Source organism: Sesamum indicum, linkage group LG5 (genome assembly GCF_026168435.1).
Source record: "Sesamum indicum cultivar Baizhima isolate 11 linkage group LG5, ASM2616843v1, whole genome shotgun sequence".
NCBI lineage: Eukaryota > Viridiplantae > Streptophyta > Magnoliopsida > Lamiales > Pedaliaceae > Sesamum > Sesamum indicum.
Window position 1 is genome coordinate 19596041 of NC_142661.1, and position 23797 is coordinate 19619837.

Here is a 23797-nt window from a genome sequence, read left to right on the forward strand (position 1 = left end):
AATTGATCTGATTTATACAAAATGCTCAAATTTTTTATTTAATAAAATTATTTTGGGTTTGAATCTTACTTATTTTTGTAATGATCTTTGCTTGTCCCCTTCTATATGTATATTTTTAAAAAAATTTGGATGTATCTAATTAATATTTAATGATTTAATATATTAAATAATGTAATTGATTAAAATTATTGCTATACTTGAAATTTACATGAGCACGGTAAAGAATTGGGCCGATCACCACAACTGGACCAGCAATTGCGGAAAGCACTATTTTGTGGCCCAATATTATCAGAGAAACAGGCCTCACTTGGACTTAGTTTTCTACCCAAACCAAGCCCATGTTGACGCTTATTGTGTAATACAATGTGCTCAAAAGTACATGAAAATAGAAAATTAATATTAAAGAAATATTATATTTTATTGATTTTTTTTTAATTCATGATTATATAAAATTTATCAAAAAAAAAAAAAAAACCGCCATTTAATGCAGAATAAAAAATTACCAGTGAGGTTTTATGCCAACGGTAAAGTTAAATTTCATAATTAAGAAATAATTAGTTTGAACCCTATAAATGTGCGGGTGACTTTATAATATTTTTTTATTTAAAATTATTTTAAGTTAAAATAAAGTTATCTTAGATAAAATTTAATATAATTATAAAAATTCTTTGTTACTTAAGAAATTATAAATACTTTCTAAAATAAAAAAGAATTGTGCAGCTCGGTAAAAAAAATTATTTTGTTCTTGTTGTTTTTTTTTTCAGAAAATTTTGAAAAAAAATCCAACGATATGTAAAAAACTAATTCATAAAACATATTAATTTGTAAAAATATTTTAAAAAATTTAAAATATATACGAAATGATAATTAATAATTTAGAAAGGAGATTTTTGACTAGTTAGTACAAATAATAGATGAAAACCTCAAACATTAAAAACATGAACTGGTTGTTAAGTTTACGCACTCATACTCATATCCACAAAGTTGATGATATATCTCAAAACCTGAAATGGGAAAATTCGGATAGCTTGTATTGTAAGGTTCTAGAGACTTCTGGTTTTTCATTTCTCCCCACCAATGAGAGAAGAAATGAGGAATGATTCATCACCAATCCCCAGAGGCCACAGCAAAATCCAAATCAAGAATTTCGATGCAAAAAAAGTATAATACTTTACCTCAACTGGGAAAGAAAGCATCAGTCAAAAAAAGGCACCAAAGTGAAAAGACTTCAAATTTACCTTTTCTTTCCTGACAAGAAACGAAGCCCATCTTCACTATATATCCATTATTTGGTGCTGAGAACTCTCTCATTCATATTCTTCAGTTCATCAATAAGTTCCAAACGCTTTACCAGAATTATTGTTTGATTTCAGCACCATGAGCAACCAAGCAGAGTCCTCTGATTCGTAAGTCTTTGAATGCATTCTTAGATCTCTGGAAGTAGTTGTATGCAGTACTGTGTGCATGTATAAGTACCTTGATGTTGAATATCATTGTTGTTCTTCTTCTTGCTGAAATTTTGTGAGTTTTGATTTCCTCTTTTGTGGGTGTTGCTTTTGTTTTGTGTGTGATGTGCAGTAAGGGTACGAAGAGGGACTTTAGTACGGCGATTCTGGAGAGGAAAAAGGCGCCTAATCGACTTGTAGTGGATGAGGCGATCAACGATGATAACTCTGTGGTTTCAATGCACCCTGAAACTATGGAAAAGCTCCAGCTTTTCCGGGGGACACCATCTTGATCAAGGTTACATATTTATCCCCTTCTCGTGGTTTCTTGTTTCAATTAGTTAATATTTGGTTCCTGGTTTGTCTATTCTGCTGGGATTATATTTGTTTCTTCTGATGGGGCTTTGGTACCACTCTGCATTAAAGTTTTTGAAGTTTTTGCCTTTTGCAAAGTTTATGGTTTTGAAGCTAAGTTTTCTGTGTGTTGGATTAAGCAAGATTAGTGTTTGAATAGTAACTGCATCTTTCTTTTGTTTAATTGTGTTGGCCATCATATCCCAGTATTTATCTAGTGTAGCTAGAGAACTTGCATTCAAGAAGAGTGAGAGATTGGGATTGCTGATTGGACCCCATAGTTATCAAATATTGAATTCTGGAGCTCAATTAGATAAATGGATATTCTTGTTTTGTTGAGACATGTTTAACTCTTAAAACGAATAGATTACCTTCCTACAAGATATTGATCATTGGGAGGGGACTTCAGATGATAGTGCTGTAGCTAACTTTCTTCTTTTACTTTGCGGAAATTGTAAGAACTTGATTTTTTTAGATCCATTTTGTGGTGTGCTTATTATGAATATTATAGTTCTGTCATCACTGACTTGTTACTATGACACTGATTGTAGGGTAAAAAAAGGAAGGACACAGTTTGCATTGCACTTGCTGATGATAACTGTGATGAACCAAAGATCCGAATGAACAAGGTTGTCAGAAACAACCTTAGGGTTAGACTAGGAGACGTGGTTTCTGTGCATCAATGTCCTGACGTGAAGTACGGAAAGCGCGTCCACATTCTTCCTGTTGATGACACAGTTGAAGGGGTTACTGGAAACCTTTTTGATGCTTACCTGAAACGTGCGTTGCCCTTTATGATATTATTTCTTAGACATTTATGCTTTCTCATCGATGCTTGGTGTTTAATGTATTTGATCCTATATCCTCTAGTTTACTGATATATTCTCTGTTCCAGAGGTACTTGCATTTATTGCATGAAATAGTTTATCTGCTAAAGCTGTTGTATATACACACGGAGTGACCCTACTTTATCTTCTTATTTGACTGTATCACCTCAATTCTGGTTAACCACATAACTTGAATACGATCCTCTGATATCTAAACATATAGCTAAAAGACGAAGTGCTTCTCAGTTACCGCAGAATGGGTTGTCATAATCAATTGCAATACGTTTTGATTATTTTTTTCCTTGACATATAATTCATCAGCATCTGTTGGACAGTTGAAGCATAGATGAGTTGAGACAATTGGTTTCTTTCCCCAATTTTCGGTGTGCTAAATTTGTTCATGCATGCGCAGCATATTTTCTTGAGGCCTACCGACCTGTGAGGAAAGGTGATCTGTTTCTTGTGAGGGGAGGAATGAGAAGCGTGGAGTTCAAGGTGATTGAGACTGATCCAGCTGAGTACTGTGTTGTTGCTCCTGATACTGAGATCTTCTGTGAAGGAGAGCCGGTAAAAAGGGAGGATGAGGACAGGCTGGATGAGGTTGGATATGATGATGTCGGTGGTGTACGTAAACAGATGGCTCAGATCCGGGAGTTGGTAGAGCTACCTCTAAGGCACCCACAGCTTTTCAAGTCAATTGGTGTCAAGCCTCCAAAAGGAATACTGCTTTATGGTCCTCCGGGATCTGGGAAGACCTTAATTGCCCGAGCCGTGGCCAATGAAACTGGTGCTTTCTTCTTCTGTATTAATGGACCTGAGATTATGTCTAAACTGGCAGGAGAAAGTGAAAGCAACCTTAGGAAGGCATTCGAGGAAGCCGAGAAGAATGCACCATCTATTATATTTATCGATGAAATTGACTCAATTGCTCCCAAGAGAGAGAAAACCCATGGGGAGGTTGAGAGGAGAATTGTTTCCCAACTCTTGACGTTAATGGATGGACTCAAAGCTCGTGCCCACGTTATTGTAATTGGTGCCACAAACCGTCCCAATAGCATTGACCCTGCCCTGAGAAGGTTTGGGAGATTTGATAGGGAAATAGACATTGGTGTTCCTGATGAAGTAGGCCGTCTTGAAGTTCTTCGTATCCATACCAAGAACATGAAACTTGCTGAAGATGTAAGCCCAAATATCTCGATGCTTTCACTGAAGTTTATCCCTTCCCTACTTCCTTAAACTAAATGCAATCTACCCTGTGCTTTATCTTGCAGGTTGATTTGGAAAGAATTGCCAAGGATACACATGGCTATGTTGGTGCCGACTTAGCTGCTTTATGCACTGAGGCTGCACTTCAATGCATCAGGGAGAAGATGGATGTGATTGACTTGGAAGATGATACAATTGATGCAGAAATTCTGAACTCCATGGCTGTTACCAATGAGCACTTCCAGACTGCTCTTGGAACTAGCAATCCCTCTGCTCTACGTGAAACTGTATGTGATTCATATAGGTACTTGTTTTACGATTTTCATTTATTCTTGTTGAGTCCTACTAACATGCATGTCTGAATATTGTAGGTGGTTGAAGTGCCGAATGTTAGCTGGGACGACATTGGAGGCCTTGAGAATGTCAAGCGAGAGCTCCAAGAGGTATCTATACTTCAAAGCAATTTTCGATTTATCTATTTTGTAAGTCCGAGTATCATCTGCTCAACTGAACTTTTGATTTAACGCGTTATTGTTTAGACGGTCCAATATCCTGTGGAGCATCCTGAGAAGTTTGAAAAGTTTGGCATGTCTCCATCAAAGGGAGTTCTTTTCTATGGTCCTCCTGGATGTGGAAAGACTTTGTTGGCCAAAGCTATCGCCAACGAATGCCAGGCAAACTTTATCAGTGTGAAGGGGCCTGAATTGCTCACAATGTGGTTTGGAGAGAGTGAGGCCAATGTCAGAGAAATCTTCGACAAGGCCCGCCAGTCTGCTCCTTGTGTCCTATTTTTTGATGAGTTGGACTCAATTGCGACTCAGGTGTGTTTTCCAGATTTTGGATGCATACTCTTACACAAAACGGCTAGTCTTTTTGCTGCTTACATGAATTGTATTTTCTTGCAGAGGGGAAGCAGCGTAGGAGATGCTGGTGGTGCTGCTGACCGTGTGTTGAACCAACTTCTGACAGAAATGGATGGCATGAACGCAAAGAAAACTGTTTTCATTATTGGTGCCACCAACAGGCCTGATATAATTGATCCTGCACTTCTCCGTCCTGGTCGTCTTGATCAATTGATTTACATCCCTCTTCCTGATGAGGACTCACGCCATCAAATTTTCAAGGCATGCTTGAGAAAGTCGCCGATTTCCAAAGATGTTGACCTAAGAGCTCTCGCAAAGTACACTCAAGGTTTCAGTGGTGCTGACATCACAGAAATTTGCCAACGTGCATGCAAATACGCTATCAGAGAGGACATTGAAAAAGTAAGAAATTATTTCGGGTAATTGCTTCTAAATGTATTGTATGCGTAGAAGGGCAATATTCTCATTGTTGACCTCCTTGCTGTCAGGACATTGAGAGGGAGAGAAGACGACGGGAGAACCCTGAGGCCATGGAGGAAGACAATGAAGACGAGGTAGCAGAGATCAAGGCTGCTCATCTTGAAGAATCAATGAAGTATGCCCGGAGAAGTGTAAGTGATGCTGACATACGCAAGTACCAGGCATTTGCTCAGACATTACAGCAGTCAAGAGGATTTGGCTCTGAGTTCCGATTTGCTGAGAATAGCAATGCTGCTGCAACTGGATCCGATCCTTTTGCAACGTCTTCAGGTGCAGCTGATGAAGATGACCTTTATAGTTAAATGCTCATTGCATCTTAATGCAATACCTATGCTCCTAGATTTATACCACTACCCCTTCCGTATACATGAAAATCGATGCCACGGGATTCAGTTGACATAACATACTGCTTCGATTATTAATAGAATATCGTAATACTTCACAGTAGTTGTTCTTGGTTTGCGTCAGTTATGATTTATTCACCGTTGAATACAGTCTCATGTGATTTATAACCTTGTTTCTCAACTGAAGACGGGAATGTAATGACGTTTAAAGGATAACTGATCAAAGCCAAAACATGTCTCCTGATTAGGGTCAAGGAGGTGATTAGACTAAGCTACTTTTTGGATTGGATTTATTGTAGTAATGTGTAATTTTATTTTTATACACGTTGTATGTCTATATTGAACGAAGAAAAAGATGAAATAAACTTTACAACATAAATTTCAATCCGTTCTCCAAAGGACAATTTACTTAAGTTTAGTGCCTGAAATAATGAATAAGATTTTGACCCTACTTGTCCTAGAGAAATCAGCATAGGGGGTGGGGGGGGAGCAAGGCTAGATCAGAATACTCTACCTGCTAAATTTTATCTATTTCAGTTCATATTTTGTCAATGGGCCTGGTCTTGGTGGCTACAGCGCCCAAGCCTTGAACCATCATTCTTTGTGAGTGGCCTGATGCACCGGCCAGACAAAAATTCAATCTTTACTAATGTCCGAAAATGAGCAACCTTTTGGGCAATTGGCCTCTTCTCACTGCTTTTCAGGCCAGTGATCTCATTGTTCCAACTCTCCAAATGAACTACAACATATATCTGATGACAAGTCCTTTTCCTACAATCCCAACAACAATAGAGGATTACAACGGCACTCGGGCAAGCATGTCGAAATCTTGACATAGATCCTAAGAAAACTAGGAGGGACATGATGGGGTGTTGTCAATTATTATTTTCATATGTTTGCTTGTATTATTTGACTCTGAAAAATTACATCAGATCAAATCAAATCAAATCATGGACCTTTAGAAACACATCACTTAATAAAAAAAAAAAAAAGAATAAAATCACGGATGTTGTTGCCGGTAGGTATGAATCAGGCGCCCTAATTGGGACCTCGGTTTGAAGTTGGCCACCCCCCCTTTTCCCTCGTGCATGCATATTCATAAGCACTTGAAAACTTCACTTCATGATTGTTTTCTTTTCTTACACAAAAAGGTCCACCAAACAATATTGTACTTACACTATTACTTGATTTACGTAATTATATCAATAATTGAGGTAAGATTTTTGCTAGCTAGATATCGAAAAACTATCAGGACTTTTTGTGCTATCCTATGGGCGGAAGTCGAAGTCTAATCATGAAGTCGGATATATAAACAACGTCATCTTTTATTTTAATTTTATATCCCACCTTCTATTTTGATTAAAATGCAATTATATATGGGTATAAGTTTCTAAAGTAGTCTATTTGAATTGGAAAAAAAGAAAAAGAAAAGATTAGATACGGTCTGCTTATTTTTATGTCGGTTTGAAATAATTGACATGTACAAATGCTCGACTTGTCAATAAGTCGTTGATTAATCCTTTTATCTAGGGGTGGGGGGGGGGAGATATTTTGTGTGAAATTGTAACAGGGATTAATAACTTTATCATCACAATGTACGTTGGAAGTCAGGCGAACTTTGAGATTCAACAATGAGTTAATTTCTTGATGGAGAACGCAAAAATTGAAATATATGTATGTCATTAATTACTAGGGACATAAAATGAAAGGACCTTAAAGTTGACTATAAGTAGACCATATATTCTTTTAATAAAAATAAATATTGTCCCATTCGAAATATTTATGTCTCTCCTTCATGCAAATAAAAGAATTCTTTTGGATAAGTCCAACTTGAAATTTTAGGGCTTCGTTTTTTACAATTCTAGGAACGGGACCTGCAAAAAGTATCTTTAGCACTCATACACTCAAATAAGTAAGTCATGATGAAAATGAGAATTAATGAAGAAAGCATAATGTAGAACAACAGTGTAGTGCTAGAAATTCGAGTAATAGTTAGTTACGTGTGTAAGTGTAACAAACTTACGTTACCCTCAATCAATGGCGAGAGGCCCCTTTTATAGCCTCAGTGTCCTTATCGTCTGGGAGAGTATATCCCCTTGGGACTTTAGAAATTGGTTGCCGTTAGCGATTTTGGAGAGGATCTTCCAAGCACCAATCATTGGGGCGTTGGGGGTGTGTTATCCTTTAAGGCCCCTTTTATTTTGATGTATAAGCCTGTATTAGGAAATTAATATAAGTTAATATAGTGTTTACTTTATTGTATGGGGCCCAGTATACCCTGCACTAATTACTGTTACACCTGAATAACTAATACCACCTTGGAAGGTGGTATAAAGTTAGTTCCAAGGTTGCACTAAATTTGAATGACTATTAGACCCTCAAAATTTGACATAATAATAATAATAATATTAAGTGGGGTCATTTGAATTCTTTATTCAAATTCTTCCCTTAAATTCAAATCCATCAACCCAAATATAGTCTCAAATAATTAGTTTATGGTATAACTGAATATGATGATTGGAGGAAGCCTGAAAATAAAAGGAAGATGAGTTTTGGCCTTTGTGGGTGACATTGGGAGTATTTGTGAAAATTTTTGCTTTCAGATAAGTAATTTTTATAGAAAAAGTTGAATGTTATAGTAGAATTAAAAGTGAGTAGTGTTTGTAGGGGAAAAAAAAACACTTGTAAAATAAGCTTAATTAATTAAAAATTATTTTGTCCACATATTAAAAAAGATAATATTTTTGCTTGTATTTGCATTTATTATTTGTCAATAATAATTATTTTTTTTACAAAAAAATAATAAATTTTATTTTGATTAGTATATAATATATATATATTTTTAAAATATATTAATAGAAAAATTGAATGTTTAATTTAGTAATGCTCTCATGAAGTAACATGATTGTTGATATACACAATAATTAAACTTGCATGATTGTAAAAAAAAAAAAACCTTTTATTAAGTAATTATAGCCATTTAATTCATATTTTTTTAATTATATAAGAATTATTTTGATTTGATAATACAGAAAATAAAATATAAAAATTCTAAATTATTAAGTATGTGAAAGTGTATATCTGATTATTATTAAATTATTCAAAAATTCTAATATCAACTTCAAATGTGCAATATTAGAAATAAAAAATGATAAAATTGCATTAGAATTATTATGATGAGGAAAAATTAATAAAAAATAAAATGAAATCTATTTTCAGAAAAAGTGAAAGCAGCTAAAAGGTGTTTCTCGTGCTTTGTCTAAAACACTTTTCTTAACAATTTTAAAAATACATTTTAGAACCAAAAAATAGTTGTTCAAATTAATTGCACGGAATGAGTCCCATATAATTATTGCAGAGTTATGAGAAAAAAGGGGAAGCGGCCCCACCCCCACGGCCACACGTTGGATTCCTCTGGCGGGGTGGGGTTGGGCAGCACAACTATTAACCACCACCATCACCAGCAGCCCTCTTCGAATTTTCAAATGGATGAGACACCACCTACAAAGTAATTGTTTCCAGTGTTGTCAGAATTGCACGTGTTACCCTTTTACATTTGCCCCCTCCCCTCCATAAATTCATCGCATGCTCACCATCTACTTCTTCAAACTTTCCCAACCTTTTCACCACTTAAATTGATCATTATTTGTGTAAGAATTCTATTTTTATTTTTTAAACCTGAATATTGTTTATATTTATTAGTTATTGAGTAGTTTATTTAATTGTTTATTAAGGTTTTTATGTAAATGACATTATTAATATTATTTCCTTAAAGAAGATCACGGCACTTACTTTTCAGTAAATATTATGCTCCTCTTCATCCAATATTCTTGATTAAATTGATTTTTCTAAAATTCGAGCATACCAATATTACATCAAGAAAATAAACAAAACTCAAAAGAGACATATCGTGATAATTGTGTTCTTATTTTATGGGTATTCGATGCCTTAATCAGTCAATGATTTTTTAGCCCGCAGGGCACTTATAATCAGCCATAAACGAGACCATGTTCTTAGATATTGTACCAAGACGAAGTTGCATGATAAGAGAAACTATACGAAAAATGAAATATGGTATTAACATGTCATTTTCGCCGAACATAAAGGAAAAAGCTCTTATACCGGCAGAAAATGATCTATAGGTAAATGAAATTCTAGCTAGTTTCAAATAAATCAGGATCATCGTCTAAATACAAGTTTTTTTCAAAAATTGCAAGGTCTAAAAATAAATATAAAATATAACAAATTCCACCTTTTATAAGTATTTATTACACTAGCCGTCGTCATACGTAACATAAAATTCAAAATTTACCCATGTAAAAACGTAACTCCTCTTTTTAACCAAGAAAAGAAAACAAACATGTACAAACTTTTCTCATTTCCAACCCCATAAATTCTTCCCAATAAAACTGTTGAGATTTTTTACCTATCACGCCTCCAAATTCCCCAGCCCTGGGAGCTGACAAGGTTAAAACCCACAGGGGGGTAATAGACATTTTGCCAATTGTGGTAAAAAAAGATGAGGGTTTATGGAAGCGGTTAGGTGATGTGCATGGAAGGGGGGGAACTGAGGTAGCAGAATATGGAAATAGTGTGGACGTAGAAGTAATTATTGAGAGATAGGGGGGTGGAAGTATAATAATAGAAAAAGTCAATTAGATGAGGGAGGGGCCACAAGTAAAGAGCAGGGGGCCGCACGAGCGCGGAAGCTGAGAATCGAATAGCAACTGCATATTTCCGCTGCAGAGGGTATCGTACCCACTGCCCCCCGCACGCTTTTCTAAGGATTCTTGCTGTCGGCCCCCACCCTTGTTTTTTTTCTTTCCTGATAAAATTGTTGTAAATACTCTAAATAATGAAAATTAAATAAATTTGTATTTTGATAGATAAGGTAATTTTATAAGTTGAACGTAAATTTTAAATAATAAAATTAGATAAAAAAACGTTTTATTTGAGGCTGAATACGATATTCTTTTATGTAATTGAAAAGTTTGGTTGAATTAATTTCAAATTTGCTGCAGTCAATATCTTTCATAAAAAAATCAAGGTTAGATAATATCTTATCAGCTCTAATAAATAGACTTTAGAGATTCAAATCAATTGTAACAGATGTAATCAAAATAAGTTTAGATTATATGTCAAATCAGTCGTTGGGTACTTATAGTAATGGTTCACTTGAACTAGTCAAATCACTGTGATATTTTTTTTTACACTAAAAGAAATATGATTTTTAACCACGACTGTGCAATGACTATTAGCCTTTTTTTTTCTGTAAATGAAACCAAAGTATTTGCCACAACTAATATTTTTGTCCTAGATAAAATTACAGCAAATATTAATTAATTATGATTTTAAATTTTTACATCAATTTTAGTACCTATATAACCGATAGGTTTGATTTATTACTGCATTTAAGCGAAATATATTCATTTATTAATCTTCTTTTCATTCCCTCCTCGATCACCAAGTTTAGCACTATATGTGTGTGTATATATATATATATATATATATATATATTCTTACTTTTGACGCATTGGCTAATGAAATGAAATTTGTACTGGAAAAATTATTAATAATTTGAGTGTCAAGTACTTTACAATCTACTGTATTTTTTCAACAAAGGTTTTGTATGAGGCTCAAATTTTGAAGCCCAGCTGCTATCCACGTGCTTCAACTTGGAATTACCAATTCTATTATTTTTACAAGGCGATATATATATATATATATATATGTATATGTGTGTGTGAATTTGTAGGTTTGTAGAAAGCTGATTAGTTTAGATATGATATATTGTTGTTCGCATAATTGAAAAAAGAAATATTTTTTCTGGAATTTTGAATTTAAACCCCAGCTGAAAAGTAAATTAAGTTTTATGTATTTTATTCAAAAATAAATAAAAAAAATGAGCAAAGTGTCGCTGCAACACTTGGCCTCCTATGGATGTGAGGTCAAATGCAATTTACTCCTGTGGAACGAGAAGGCAGTGTACATCATTTTTTAAATAATAGGAGAATTTTTTGTATTTTTTTTCTTTTATAGGGGATTTTGTTTTATTTTTTTTAATTTTATGAAGGGATAAATTACATTTAATTCGTATTATGTACTAGGCCTTTTCACATATGGCAGCACATAGAAAAGCTATAAAAAATATGCTCATAATGATATATATATATATACATATATGTTGATTGCCTCATGCACTACCTATCAACTTTTTCAATCTAATTTAGGTTTAAATCAGTTTAATTAATTGATATATATATTTAAATATATATCAATATTTCTAAATTAATACATATCACAATATTTTGTACACAATTTGTCTTAAATAAATTGGACTTTAGTTGATTCTAATTCAAAACAAATTAACTCGTTCTTACTCTTATTATTTAAACATATCAACTTCTTTTCGTATTTATTGATCATTTTTATGTTTCCTTCCGATATCTATGTAATGAATATAAAAGTATAATACTAAATAACAATCACATTATCAAATTTAATTGATTTGAAAAGAAAATGAATGTGATGGTTATATTGATGAATGCTTTTATTGTAATGAATGAATTAATTAACAATTAAGGAAAGAGATTGAAATACTAATAATGAAAAAATAAAAAGAGTGAAACACAGCACATGATTTGAACCCAAAATCCAACACAGACTGTGGAAGGAAGCATCAAACGTTCAAATGTACGAAAAAGGCAATGGGGATAAGAATCTTTGCGCTAATTTTATTGACTAACTTTATCTCTTTTTAAAAGCATCTCATCATCAGATGTTTTATATTTACATATACACATTGTGCTAGTTAACATCGTATCTTTGAACCCAACCCCCCCCCCCCCCCCAACTCAACTCTCTGTTGCCCTCAAACGGACATCCCTACCTACTCTAATAATCCACAATTTGATAATTAAATTTTCATATACAAGAACATGACGTGTATATATTAATTACAATAGAAGATGCAACAGAATTTGAAAATAGAATCGAGTCCGAACTTTCATACACATATATACAAACAATTTAAGTTTAGAAACACTTTTCCTGTATGTTCATCTTTCACAACAGATATCCTTTTTTCCTTGAATGCCCCACCACTACCATCACCGCTGCAACCCCCCCAAAAAAACACTACTTTCAGACTAAGATAACAGTACCATTTGGTAAAAGGTTCGGACAGAAGGGAGGTGCAGGGATGTTCAGCAGTGATGGTTTTGGTAGAAAAAGAGAGAGAAAAATAATACAAAAATACTTGGAAATATTGTAAACCACTAACCTAAAAATTCAAGCAAGTTGAGCTGACATGAAATTCCCGAAGGAAGGGGCATAATTATGTAAGTTTTTGCTGTTAATATGATAATACGTGCGCGGAATCATATTTAGAAAAAAAATAAATGAAGATAATAAATACTGTTGCCGACAAGACATATAATATTCCAACAAAAAGAAATTAAATAAGCTAATCATGGAACTAAAATTAAACTATATATGTAGGATGAGAGAATTAACAATATATATAAATATATATATATAAATGGAAGTACGTCGATCAGTCCTTAGGTTCCTTCCGTTCGTGCCAACACACGAGCATGGCGATGCAGCGACGAACAATGTAGAATTTGGCCCGCTGCTTCTTCGCCAAATGGCTGCATTTCGACCCAAATGATCTGTTGGTCGTGGTTGTTGTCGTCAGGGAATGTTCCGTCTCCTTGTCGCTCTCAGCCATGTGTTAATAATATTACCATATACTTGTTGGAAGAGAGCAAAGGGTTTATGGGAGGGTTGGGGAGATGGGTAGCTTTATACTGGACTGGTTGAGGTTGGAGGGTTTTTTTAAGGGCTTTTGGTGTATGAAAATGGGAAATCTAAGACTAGTACGAATTATGGATCGCAATGGATGAGCTATAATTGAGAGAGTGGGTGCATTGAATAGGGCAAAGTGGACTGCCTCTGCCTCTACCTGCCTCCTTTTTTCACCTAAAATTAAAATTTTGCACCACTATTCTATGGGTTTTGTCGCTCATACTTTGCATAAATCGTAATTTCTAATCATCAATATTGTTGAGGAGCAGTGCCCAGTTGCAATGCAAGACAAATCTTGCACACACACCCCAGTAGGGAACATACGTACGTACCTTCACTTGGATTTATTTCTCTTAATTTGCCCTCTCTAATTGGCTGCTACAATTACTTACCCCCAAATTCCAACTCATTTCAACCAATTATATTACAAGTATAATACTAATTGTATGATTTATTTATTATTCAGGAAAAGTGATCAAGACACTTGCTTGAAAATTAATTTGCATCACAAGATATTCTACTCTGACTTAAACTTTGTCTTCACATTTTAATTAACTCGTAGACTTCTTGCTCGATCATATAATAAAATACAATTATACGTAATCCATGTTGCATTTTATAGATGTCATATATCAGGACCTTCCTATAGTATAATTACGATCTTCATACCACTTTTGAATCCATTTTATTAATTCAAGATTTTTATAACCCAACTCCAATGCATCTTAAACCCTAATATGTATGGACTCATTATGACTATCCAATCATTTTGGTGTACCTAATTCATGCCACCTCCTACAATTGGAGAAAAAAATCTATAAATATCCGCCCTCATGCAACAGGTGTAACTTTTGCTACTCGACATTCTTACGAGCTTCTATTATATTTCTCTTATGGCATATTTGACTTTGACCATCTAAGCTTAATTAACAGAGACCTTCTAGGTGTGGTTCCGACAATAATTTATTTTATAAACTTTACAACTGAGAGAATAAAATCATACTTTGTCCATTGAAGTTAGCAATAAACTAAAATTCACTCTTAAAAACTTTAATCTGATTTTTGGGTATAACAACATTGTTCTTCTAAACTTCATTATAAAGGTAAGATATGATGAAGGGACTTATTTTTCAGATCAATTACACTAATTGAAGGTAGTGAAAAATGAAGAGAGGACAACCGACCCTAAAGTTGTCATCAATACCTTTGCAATTATTAATATGTAGAATAAAACTAGACATGCCATTGAGTACAGTGTAAATTTGTCCAGTTCCGTTGTATTTTGTGCTGATTTCACTCTCAGAAAATTACCATGAATTGATGACGACTATGATCAATGGATTCAAGCAAAAATCTGGTATTTCTTTTTTCTTTTTTATTTTTTCTTTGGTATTTGAAATTCGAAATAGGAATAAATGAATTTGAAGATCCAAGATTTCGAAATACTATTTTTTTTTTTTTTGTGATTTCCTGAAAATAGTAGTCGAGGGCTGTTTTCTTTTTTTCATTAAAAACATATTATTTTAATTTTATCAATATTTATAGCATGCGTTTACAAATTTCAAGGATTTATCTTGATAAGCAATGCTTAAAGCGAAATTTAACTTATATCAGATTTGGTCAAACCAAAATTAATTATATGGTAAATATAATATATATCATATATAATTAATGTATAATTCAATCAATCACATAATTAGTATATATTTATTACATTTTGTATGTGATTAGTTCGACTGACCAATTCAGTAAGAAATTTCAAGGTTTGGAGAAGAAAATATTTCACAGAACCACCTTATTGGGCTTTATTTGATCAAGATCTGGTGTGGCCCAGAACTTGATGGGTCAATTCTTATGAACATACTAATGGTGTTGGGCCTTTTTGACCCATGAGTCCATTAAGGTAAATATAGAACAAACATATTCTGCGCAAAGTTTGGTTTCAACTAGGGCCCAACTGCTAAGTAAAGCTAATTAGTCAATTATGCCCAATTTAAATTGACAAAATTGAAACTCTAGATCATAATTTCGAGTATCATTATTATGAGAGTCGTCGTGATTAATTATATATGTTTAATATTGATGATTAGTATATTAACTATTATAATTATCAGTGATTGAGATCGTGACGTAATTGTAATTGATTTACTCACAAAAATTGAGTAAAACTAATTCATATCTTGCAGAGATTCTTTTACGATACACTTTTCGCGTATTTTTCAAAATCTAAAAATAAAATATTAAAAACTTATAATTTATTTTAGTAAAAAGGAAAAGTAAATAATTCACTAGAAGAAATATAAATTTTCATAATGGTTAATTATTCTGATAAAAAGTAAAAGAATATAGAGAATACTAATTAATTACGACAGCATAATAGTTATCCGTTGTTATTTCTGCAAGCAAGACTAAATCATTAACAACAGCTGAAAACTATGGCGAATGTCGATTAACTGTGGTTAAAACGTAAGTACTGGCATTGATTTTGTTTGATTGTAATAGATAGTATTAATTTATCATAATTTTAGTGATTCGCCAACTTAATAGATAAAGGTGTGAAAGCAAAGATTATGGTTGGAATTACAAATTAGAGAATCCTAATCCTAATTAATAAATTGCTAACACCTGATTATCTCAATTTATGGTCTGCTGCATGTGGACGTCTCTTTCCTGCTAAGAAAGCCTAATTGTATATACTGCAATTAATGAACCAAAATCATGAGAAATCCAAATCATAAACACACACCCGCGCACCAGGAAATACTAATCTAGGTCGAGTTTCATTGGATTTGAGTTAATTATATAATAAGTACAATATACTTATAATGTGATTGGCGTAAAATTTAAAAAAAGTGACCAATCAGATGTCAAATGTATCACACTTACTATATAATTAATTTGATTCGACCAAACCTAATTCGAGTAAAAAATTTCCAACACACACATAGCAAATTTGAATGAGCCTTGCAACATGGATATGAAGACATTCTTCTATGCATTGCAATATATTTTGATCTTTATATGGGCTTATATATGAGCGCGCGTGTGTGACTCTTTGACAACTATTTACATTACAAATAGAATGAATTATTTTCTATATTATAAATTATTACGGGTTTGAAATCATAATAAATCAGTACTATATATGCAATAATGTGATATTCAACTATTAATGTTTATCACATAATCCTGCAAGCCCTAAATATGTAGTCGTCGATGTCCAATAATATATTTAGCTTTGAGGATAAAAAATCGTACTTAGAATTTGTTAATTAATCAAATTAAATAGCTCATAAACGCATCATATATATGTGGCAAGGGCTGATACATATATAGTAGTATCAAGTCCGAGAAGAAATTTATTATTGATTACAATTTCATAACTATGGATCAAAATCGCGATAAATAATTATTATTAAATATGATTAGACATAAAATGATGCAAAAATTCAAATTATTCACTATGAAAATTAGTTTTGGCATGATTTTGAGTCAGAGCAAATGTATTTTCACCACACTTGTAAGAACCACGGCCAATAATTATTTGTGTAACCATGATCAATAACTATTCACTAATTATAGTTAAATATTATATTTCTTTTAGTAAAGGTTGTGGGAGGGGGACCAAATTGCAAATTTTAATATTAACTACAGCTAGAAATTATTGTAAATATTTTAATTACTGACGAATGTTAATTAATTAACCGTGGACATCAAAATTTAATATTTCACATCAAATTTATTCGACTGTAATAAATAATATTGATTTATTTTGATTTAAATTATAATGATTAATAAGGTAGAGAATCTTTTTATGGTGCACATAGTTCCTCATCATCCCATTAGCAAGAAATTAACCTAAATAAAATACATACGGAAAGCTCCTCAAATAGTCAGAAAATGAACACATTTATTTGTTATTTAGAATTTACGAACATTATTTGACTCGAAAAAAAATAAAAGAGGAGACAGGGAAGCATATAATTGAGAATGGACAACAAAATCTAATATAGATTACCTTTCACTTCGATCAGTACCGTCTGATGTGATTGATCAATACCAATACCACATATTTATTTATGATCCATACAAATTTACCTACCAAAATTTTGTGAAATGAACACAGAGCAATTGATCAAAAAACAAGAGACGTGAGCTAGATTTACAATAACTGGAAATCAAATAGTCATAATATATACATATATATATATTACTGTTGGTACCAGAGTCGATATTTGCTAATGCAGCATCATCAAGATTCTCATTGCGTGTCGTCGTATCACGTCAGGACGTTTGAATGTGAATCTTGATGACACTGCATTTGCAAAATAACGACTATTTATCGATCCGTTCACACATCTTTCTATCAATATTAATTGAATCGGAAAGAAAACCCTTTTTCTATGGTATTAAGAACAAAAACCCTAATTAAACACTAGGGTTTGCATATGCATACAAACAAGAAAAAAAGGCTTTGTTAGCACAAACTGAACTGTGTGTGTGTGTAAGAGAGAGAGAGAGAGAGAGGGGTGGGAGGAATTGAAAAGATATATGGAGTTGATGAGATGCCCTCTCAGTTCCGAAGTACTAGGTTTTATACTAGGTTGAGCTTACATGCTCACTTGGCATAAACCTAGCTGGAAAAAGTCTCCAATTATTCATTCTTTTTTTTTAAAAAAAAAATATTAATATTTTGAGTAAATTACACGCGTTCAGATAATATTCGTAGATTTGATACTTACTTTGAACATTACATGTGTTAGATTCTTGATAGTAACGTTTGCTTTAAATAATTCTCTTAACTTTTGTGAGTATTAATTGTAGTGCTTTTGACTGTACGATATATTTAATAATACTTTTCAAATATCAATACAGTCTGATATTAAATTTGAAAAACTAAGAAAAATATAATCCTCAAGATTTACGTTTTTCTCATTGGCAAATATTCAAAAATGAATTTGTGTATCCCAATCGCCCCTTTACAATACCAAAATTTTCATAGTGCACGAACAATTATATTACATTTGTGAAAATACGAAAATTGGAGAAAAACAATTTTCAATCCAACTATAACATAAAGGTGATTATAGATTATGTTTATGATATGAACTTCACATACATAGTACAAGCAAAATTAAACTTCAGGTGTCCTAAAATACATTGATTAATTAATTACGACAATTTTAATATATGAATCAAAATAATAATCCAGAGCTTTGATTTAATTAGATACCTTCTCTGACATCATCATATAAATTATCTTACTTTTCGAGGTCATGTCATGTAATTAGCATGTAATTAATATTTCAATAACAAATTAATTCCACATATACCATAATTTAATATATAATAGTGAATAATACTAATGAAATTAGAAATATTTGCATAAATTTACAGTTGTCAATTGTAATAATTAAGTGTTAGCTAACTCTATTTTTTTTTTTTTTTTGGTATTATAACAAAATACAATTAAAGGGAGACATGCATAGAATCAGCAACATTTAGCAAAAAGCAAAATTACAAGGTTTTAATTAATATTATTCTTAGCACAATTAATGTTGTAACTTTCTCTATAAATTATTTTAAACAATACTTATTGCAAACTAATAAGATCATATTTAAAAAAAAAAACTTATGAAATCAGCTTTTTCACGAAATTAATAATACGAGGGATGTATTGTAATTAAGTTGAAGAATATTTTGGGAGCGGCTGGTGGACCCTTTATGTCGCAGTTGGATGTTGTCCTGTAGATGCGTTGGCGCTAGCCCACCAACACTACATCCACCAAATATTTTCTTCTTTAAATTTATTGATTTTCTTTTCTTTTATTTATTCTTTCTTCTCTTTTTTATTTTCTCACAAATGCTAAATAAAATTGCACATAAAAAATTCACTTTTTTTTTCCTTGATTCATTAAATTTACAACTGGCAAAGATCTTTTTAAAGAATTTTTTATAGTTCAAAGAATTAAAATACACTATTAAAACCAGAATTTTAATTAATTCATAAAAGTACGAGTCACGTTTCCTCAACTCCCACAAGCTTCAAGTTCCCATAAAGTGTTCTTGGATTTATAAATTAAAGTCAACCTAGTACTAGATTATTCCCACACATATATGTAAAATACTTCATGTTCAACTCCAAATTGCGCGTACAAACATATAAAAAAGTTCGATTTCTTAATTAAACTGCCAATAAATTTAAAGAACCTTTTGTTCTTATAGTTCCATAATATTCACATCCTAATTATAAGTCAGTCTTTGCAAATAATACGAAGTTCAAGTTATAGAAAAGGGATTCCAAGAAAATAAATACCCACACGCCCACGGAAAAGTAAAAGAAAAACTATAATAAAACAAAATTCAATTAATTATGAATATGGGAAATATAACATTTATATTAATAAAATCGAGGAACAATACTCAATGTACATGCGCATGCACAACAAATTCCTCATGTATCATCACTCACGATGAACTTTCCTTTTTTATTAATTTTTATGTTTTATTCATCATCTGTATTTAAATGTTCAATATTTTAATATTAATATTGATTAACTATTAATAGTAGATGAATATTGAAGGTAATCGCTATTTTATGCTGTTGAGAAATAAATTTTCATTAGACATTTGCTTCTGAAATAATTTCCATCGCATCTCATCTTGTCTCGTAATATATTTTTTTATTTCGATCAATATGTAATTGCTTGTGAGAAACTTTTTGGGATTATCTCTCAAATAATGCAATTCTTTGTTCTGAAAAAAAGAAAAAGAAAAGACACATCACGTCAACTACAATTATTACAATAAGCTCTCTTAATATTAGACAAAATTACAAATACGTTCTTTATCATTTGAGAAATTACTAATATACCCCTCATTTTAACGACCATCTAACATCTGCTTTAATCCGTTAGTCTCTCATCAGGTTTTCATTTATTTTTCGTAGTGAACTAGCTAAAACTCCCTCGTTCACTATGAATTATAATTTTATTTATTTTTTTAAAATTTTATGAACTAAGTGGACCATTTGTCATTTTTTACCCACCTCATTCGATTTTTTATAATTTTTATTTTTTTAATAATATATATATATATATAATAACAGTAAAGTTGACAATTACAAGCTTCTATCAAAAAATTACATAATCTTATCAAACATTAATAGGAATATTAGTAATTTTTCAAATAACAATAAAGTATCTAAATTATATCAAATCTCATAAGAGTTGGTTGCAATTTATTTTTGATTGTCTTTCTTAAGTATCATTATTACATTCATATCTCATATTCAGTCATGCACACCTAATTCCGGATCTTTCAAATCTCATGTGCATGTCGAAAATTCTTGACAATGTTCCTACCAATTGATAACGCTCGTATTGTTTTATATCCGTAGCCTACATAAAAAGTATAGTTTATAAATGAAAATATATTTTAATTTAATTATTATAAAGTAGATTCCGTTGCATGAATTAAGCTGCCCACCTGAAGATGTGTAGGCCAACCTCAAGAAATTGTGATGGGAAGCACAAGCATTATGATTGATGGACCTTTCTTTATCTAAATAATTTAGGAAAATTCGCACCCAAAAATTATTTTAATTTGTACTTTATGACCCTTTCAATTTGGAGGGGCCAAAATTATGTGGATCCAATGTTTGAAAGGATTAGAAATCAAGGTATAATTTTCAAATAATTAAATCAAGAACGAAAAAATTTGTGATAAAATAAATAAAAAACGTTTGTTCGAGGAATTAGGTATGACAACGAAATGGATTCGTGGCCGGTTTCCTATCTAGCATCGTCCCGCTTCACTTTTAGTAGAATTTTGCAATTTGTGACCCCTTCTTTCAGACAACGATTCAACTCGTAAAACTTAATTAATTTTCTTTTATTTTTCAAGAAATTGATTTTTCTGTAGGAAAAAAAATTACTCTTTTATTAAATACAATTTATTTTATAAATACATGTATTGCTAAAAAAGTTAATGTATCTGAGTAAATTATAAATTAAAATTACATATATCATTCTGGAGGGGTCTGCACCAAAATCTAAGACCCATCCCAAACTTGCTAAGTCGACCTGAATCTATTGCCATGTTTAAACAGAATCGAACTATTAGAATATCTCTTTGCTAATACACCATTTATTGGATAGAACTAAAGGTTGGATATATAAAATGCACAATTCCTAAAATGTTCCTGAATATAATGCAACTTTTATAATTTATAGGGGTATTTCTATCAGTTCACAAGCAATGGATCAGTTGGGATTGGTTGGGGTAACTCATTCCACTATTGTCTCGGGCCGTCCATTTTGTACTGGGCCTGCTAGTTTGAGAGAATGGGTCGTTCCACTTATATAGTTGGAAAAAGTTGTTGATAGAGTCTGATTGAATAAAATAGTTTGACAGAGTAATTTAAAAAAATTTATTCAGTTTTTATTTATCCGATTTAATAGTGTGATCTGTTAACAAGGTGGTTGATTGTTTACATTGTATGACAAATATTGTGAGTGAAAAATCAAATTTTAAAACTGTCATTTATAGACTTAAATTGACAGCTTATTACAACGGTTAAACATATTTAAATATGATCAAATATAATAGATTAGATCGAATACTATCACATAAAAATTTTCATCGTCATCCAATGTATTTTGATCAATTTTTCTTTTTCTTTTTTAGCCATTTTTGTAGGATTTCACAAGAATGTTGTTTGGGCAACCTAGAAGAACAACGGATTTTGCGGTGAATGACGGCCCGAGAGAGGCGACAACCTCAGAGAATGGTCATCACTAAGTTTGGTTCCACTTTTTACTTGTTTTAGTGTGATTTGTGAAGATAAAAAGAGAAAAATAAAGATAAGTATGTATTAGAAATAATGTATATGTTTGGATTTATTTTTGGAGATAATATAAAATAAGTACGGTATATTTGATAATGTTTAGTGAGAGACAAAAACTACTGTTCATTGTCAAATCATGTCTCTTTTATATATATTTATTTATATATGTATGAGTATGTATATAATTTTTTTAGTTGTAGGGCCTATAATTAGTGTAGATTTATTTGGATTAAAAACAAATGATACACTGTTTCAAAACATCTAAAAACACCACAAAAACTCTCAAAACAAATCAGGACAAACATTTACCATGTTTGTGTTTCATCAAGATTTAGCACTGATTTTCTTTTTTTTTTTTAAACATGTTTGATTTTCTCAATTTCAAACATGAGATGAAGTTGTAATTTCTTGTCTCAATGGAGGGAAAAATTGTAAAAGCAACAATAAACCTAAATGGGCAGCTCAAGATAACTTCTCTAACACCCCACCCCCCACCCCCTCCAGGTCTAATAAGCGATTGGGATTTATTTTGATGAGTCATATAAACATTAGTAGGAGAATAAAGGTTGGAAAGTCAAAGCAAGGAAATCTAGTAAGGATGTTGAAATTATTATATAGATAGATAGGAAATTTAAGAAAGATATATAGTATAGTAGGAGAGAATGAGGGTTGTGTGCGCCCGTCATGCCAGACAACGACCACCTGACCTAGTACTACTACACAACACAATGACAATGCCCGGCGCTCTTACTTCCTTACTATGATTAGATTCCTCGGCGCCGTCCATTCCTCGTTTTTGTATTTTTCTATTTCTATTTATATATTATTTTGTTCTTAACTTTCTTCCCTTTTGTTTTTATTTTTATTTTTTTTAAAGGCGAAAAAAACAAAAGAAAAAATAAAGAAAAGGACACAAGTGGTCATTTTAATAGACAACACCCCACATGGTGGGGTGATTAAGTGCTTGTTTAAAACCATTTTAACAATACAAGTCAAGTTTGAAAAGCTTGACTTAGTGGAATAGATCAGTTTGAAAATTTTAATTTAGAATTAGTTTAATATTTTTTATGGCTGGTCCAAGAATATTTTTGGACATTTAAATGAGTTTCAGTTCAGTGTATTTTCAAACTCCAATCCAATCCATAAACCTGTTCGATTGAGTTTCCATCCAGGCCCATATCAAGTCTGATGGGTTTTATTTTATCTTTTATGAAATTAAGATACTTTTTGAATGAGTATTTAACTTTTTTATTGTTGTATTAAATATATATATATATATATATATATAACTAGCAAAAGAGTAGTTAAAACTACATAATGAATTCAAACAATAATTTGGCTAATAAACTTAGATAATAACAAGTAAAAAAAATTGAAATAAACTTTGAGAAAATAATTAAAGAGTATTAATGAATTAACGTACAAGACTTTAGAAATAAAACAATAAAAATAAAAGTTCTAGAGCTGCACATTTTTAAAAAATCTACCGTATAGTCAATTCAAAAATAAAATAAAAATTACATATAATACATTATTAAACCCAAATGGGACAACATACTAGCCCGGACTAGGTTCGGCTTAGGACCAAGTTATTTTGGATCATTGAGTTGGACTAATTCCA

General features: G+C 31.9%; 2 protein-coding genes across 2 annotated transcripts; one reads left to right on the forward strand and one right to left on the reverse strand.

Moving 5' to 3' along the window:
• The first annotated feature begins 1053 nt into the window (after positions 1-1053).
• LOC105161369 (cell division cycle protein 48 homolog) lies at positions 1054-5790 on the forward strand. The gene is given in 10 exon segments (XM_011079027.3): positions 1054-1406; positions 1579-1718; positions 1721-1743; positions 2351-2579; positions 3039-3805; positions 3898-4119; positions 4204-4275; positions 4372-4653; positions 4738-5097; positions 5184-5790. Coding segments are annotated over 10 exon segments (2418 nt in total). The 5' UTR covers positions 1054-1377; the 3' UTR covers positions 5478-5790.
• A 7126-nt stretch (positions 5791-12916) lies between these two features.
• ROT4 (DVL family protein) lies at positions 12917-13520 on the reverse strand. The gene has a single exon (XM_011079028.3). The coding sequence runs from the start codon at positions 13249-13251 to the stop codon at positions 13075-13077; it is 177 nt and encodes a 58-aa protein (XP_011077330.1). The 5' UTR covers positions 13252-13520; the 3' UTR covers positions 12917-13074.
• Between the last annotated feature and the right edge of the window lie 10277 nt (positions 13521-23797).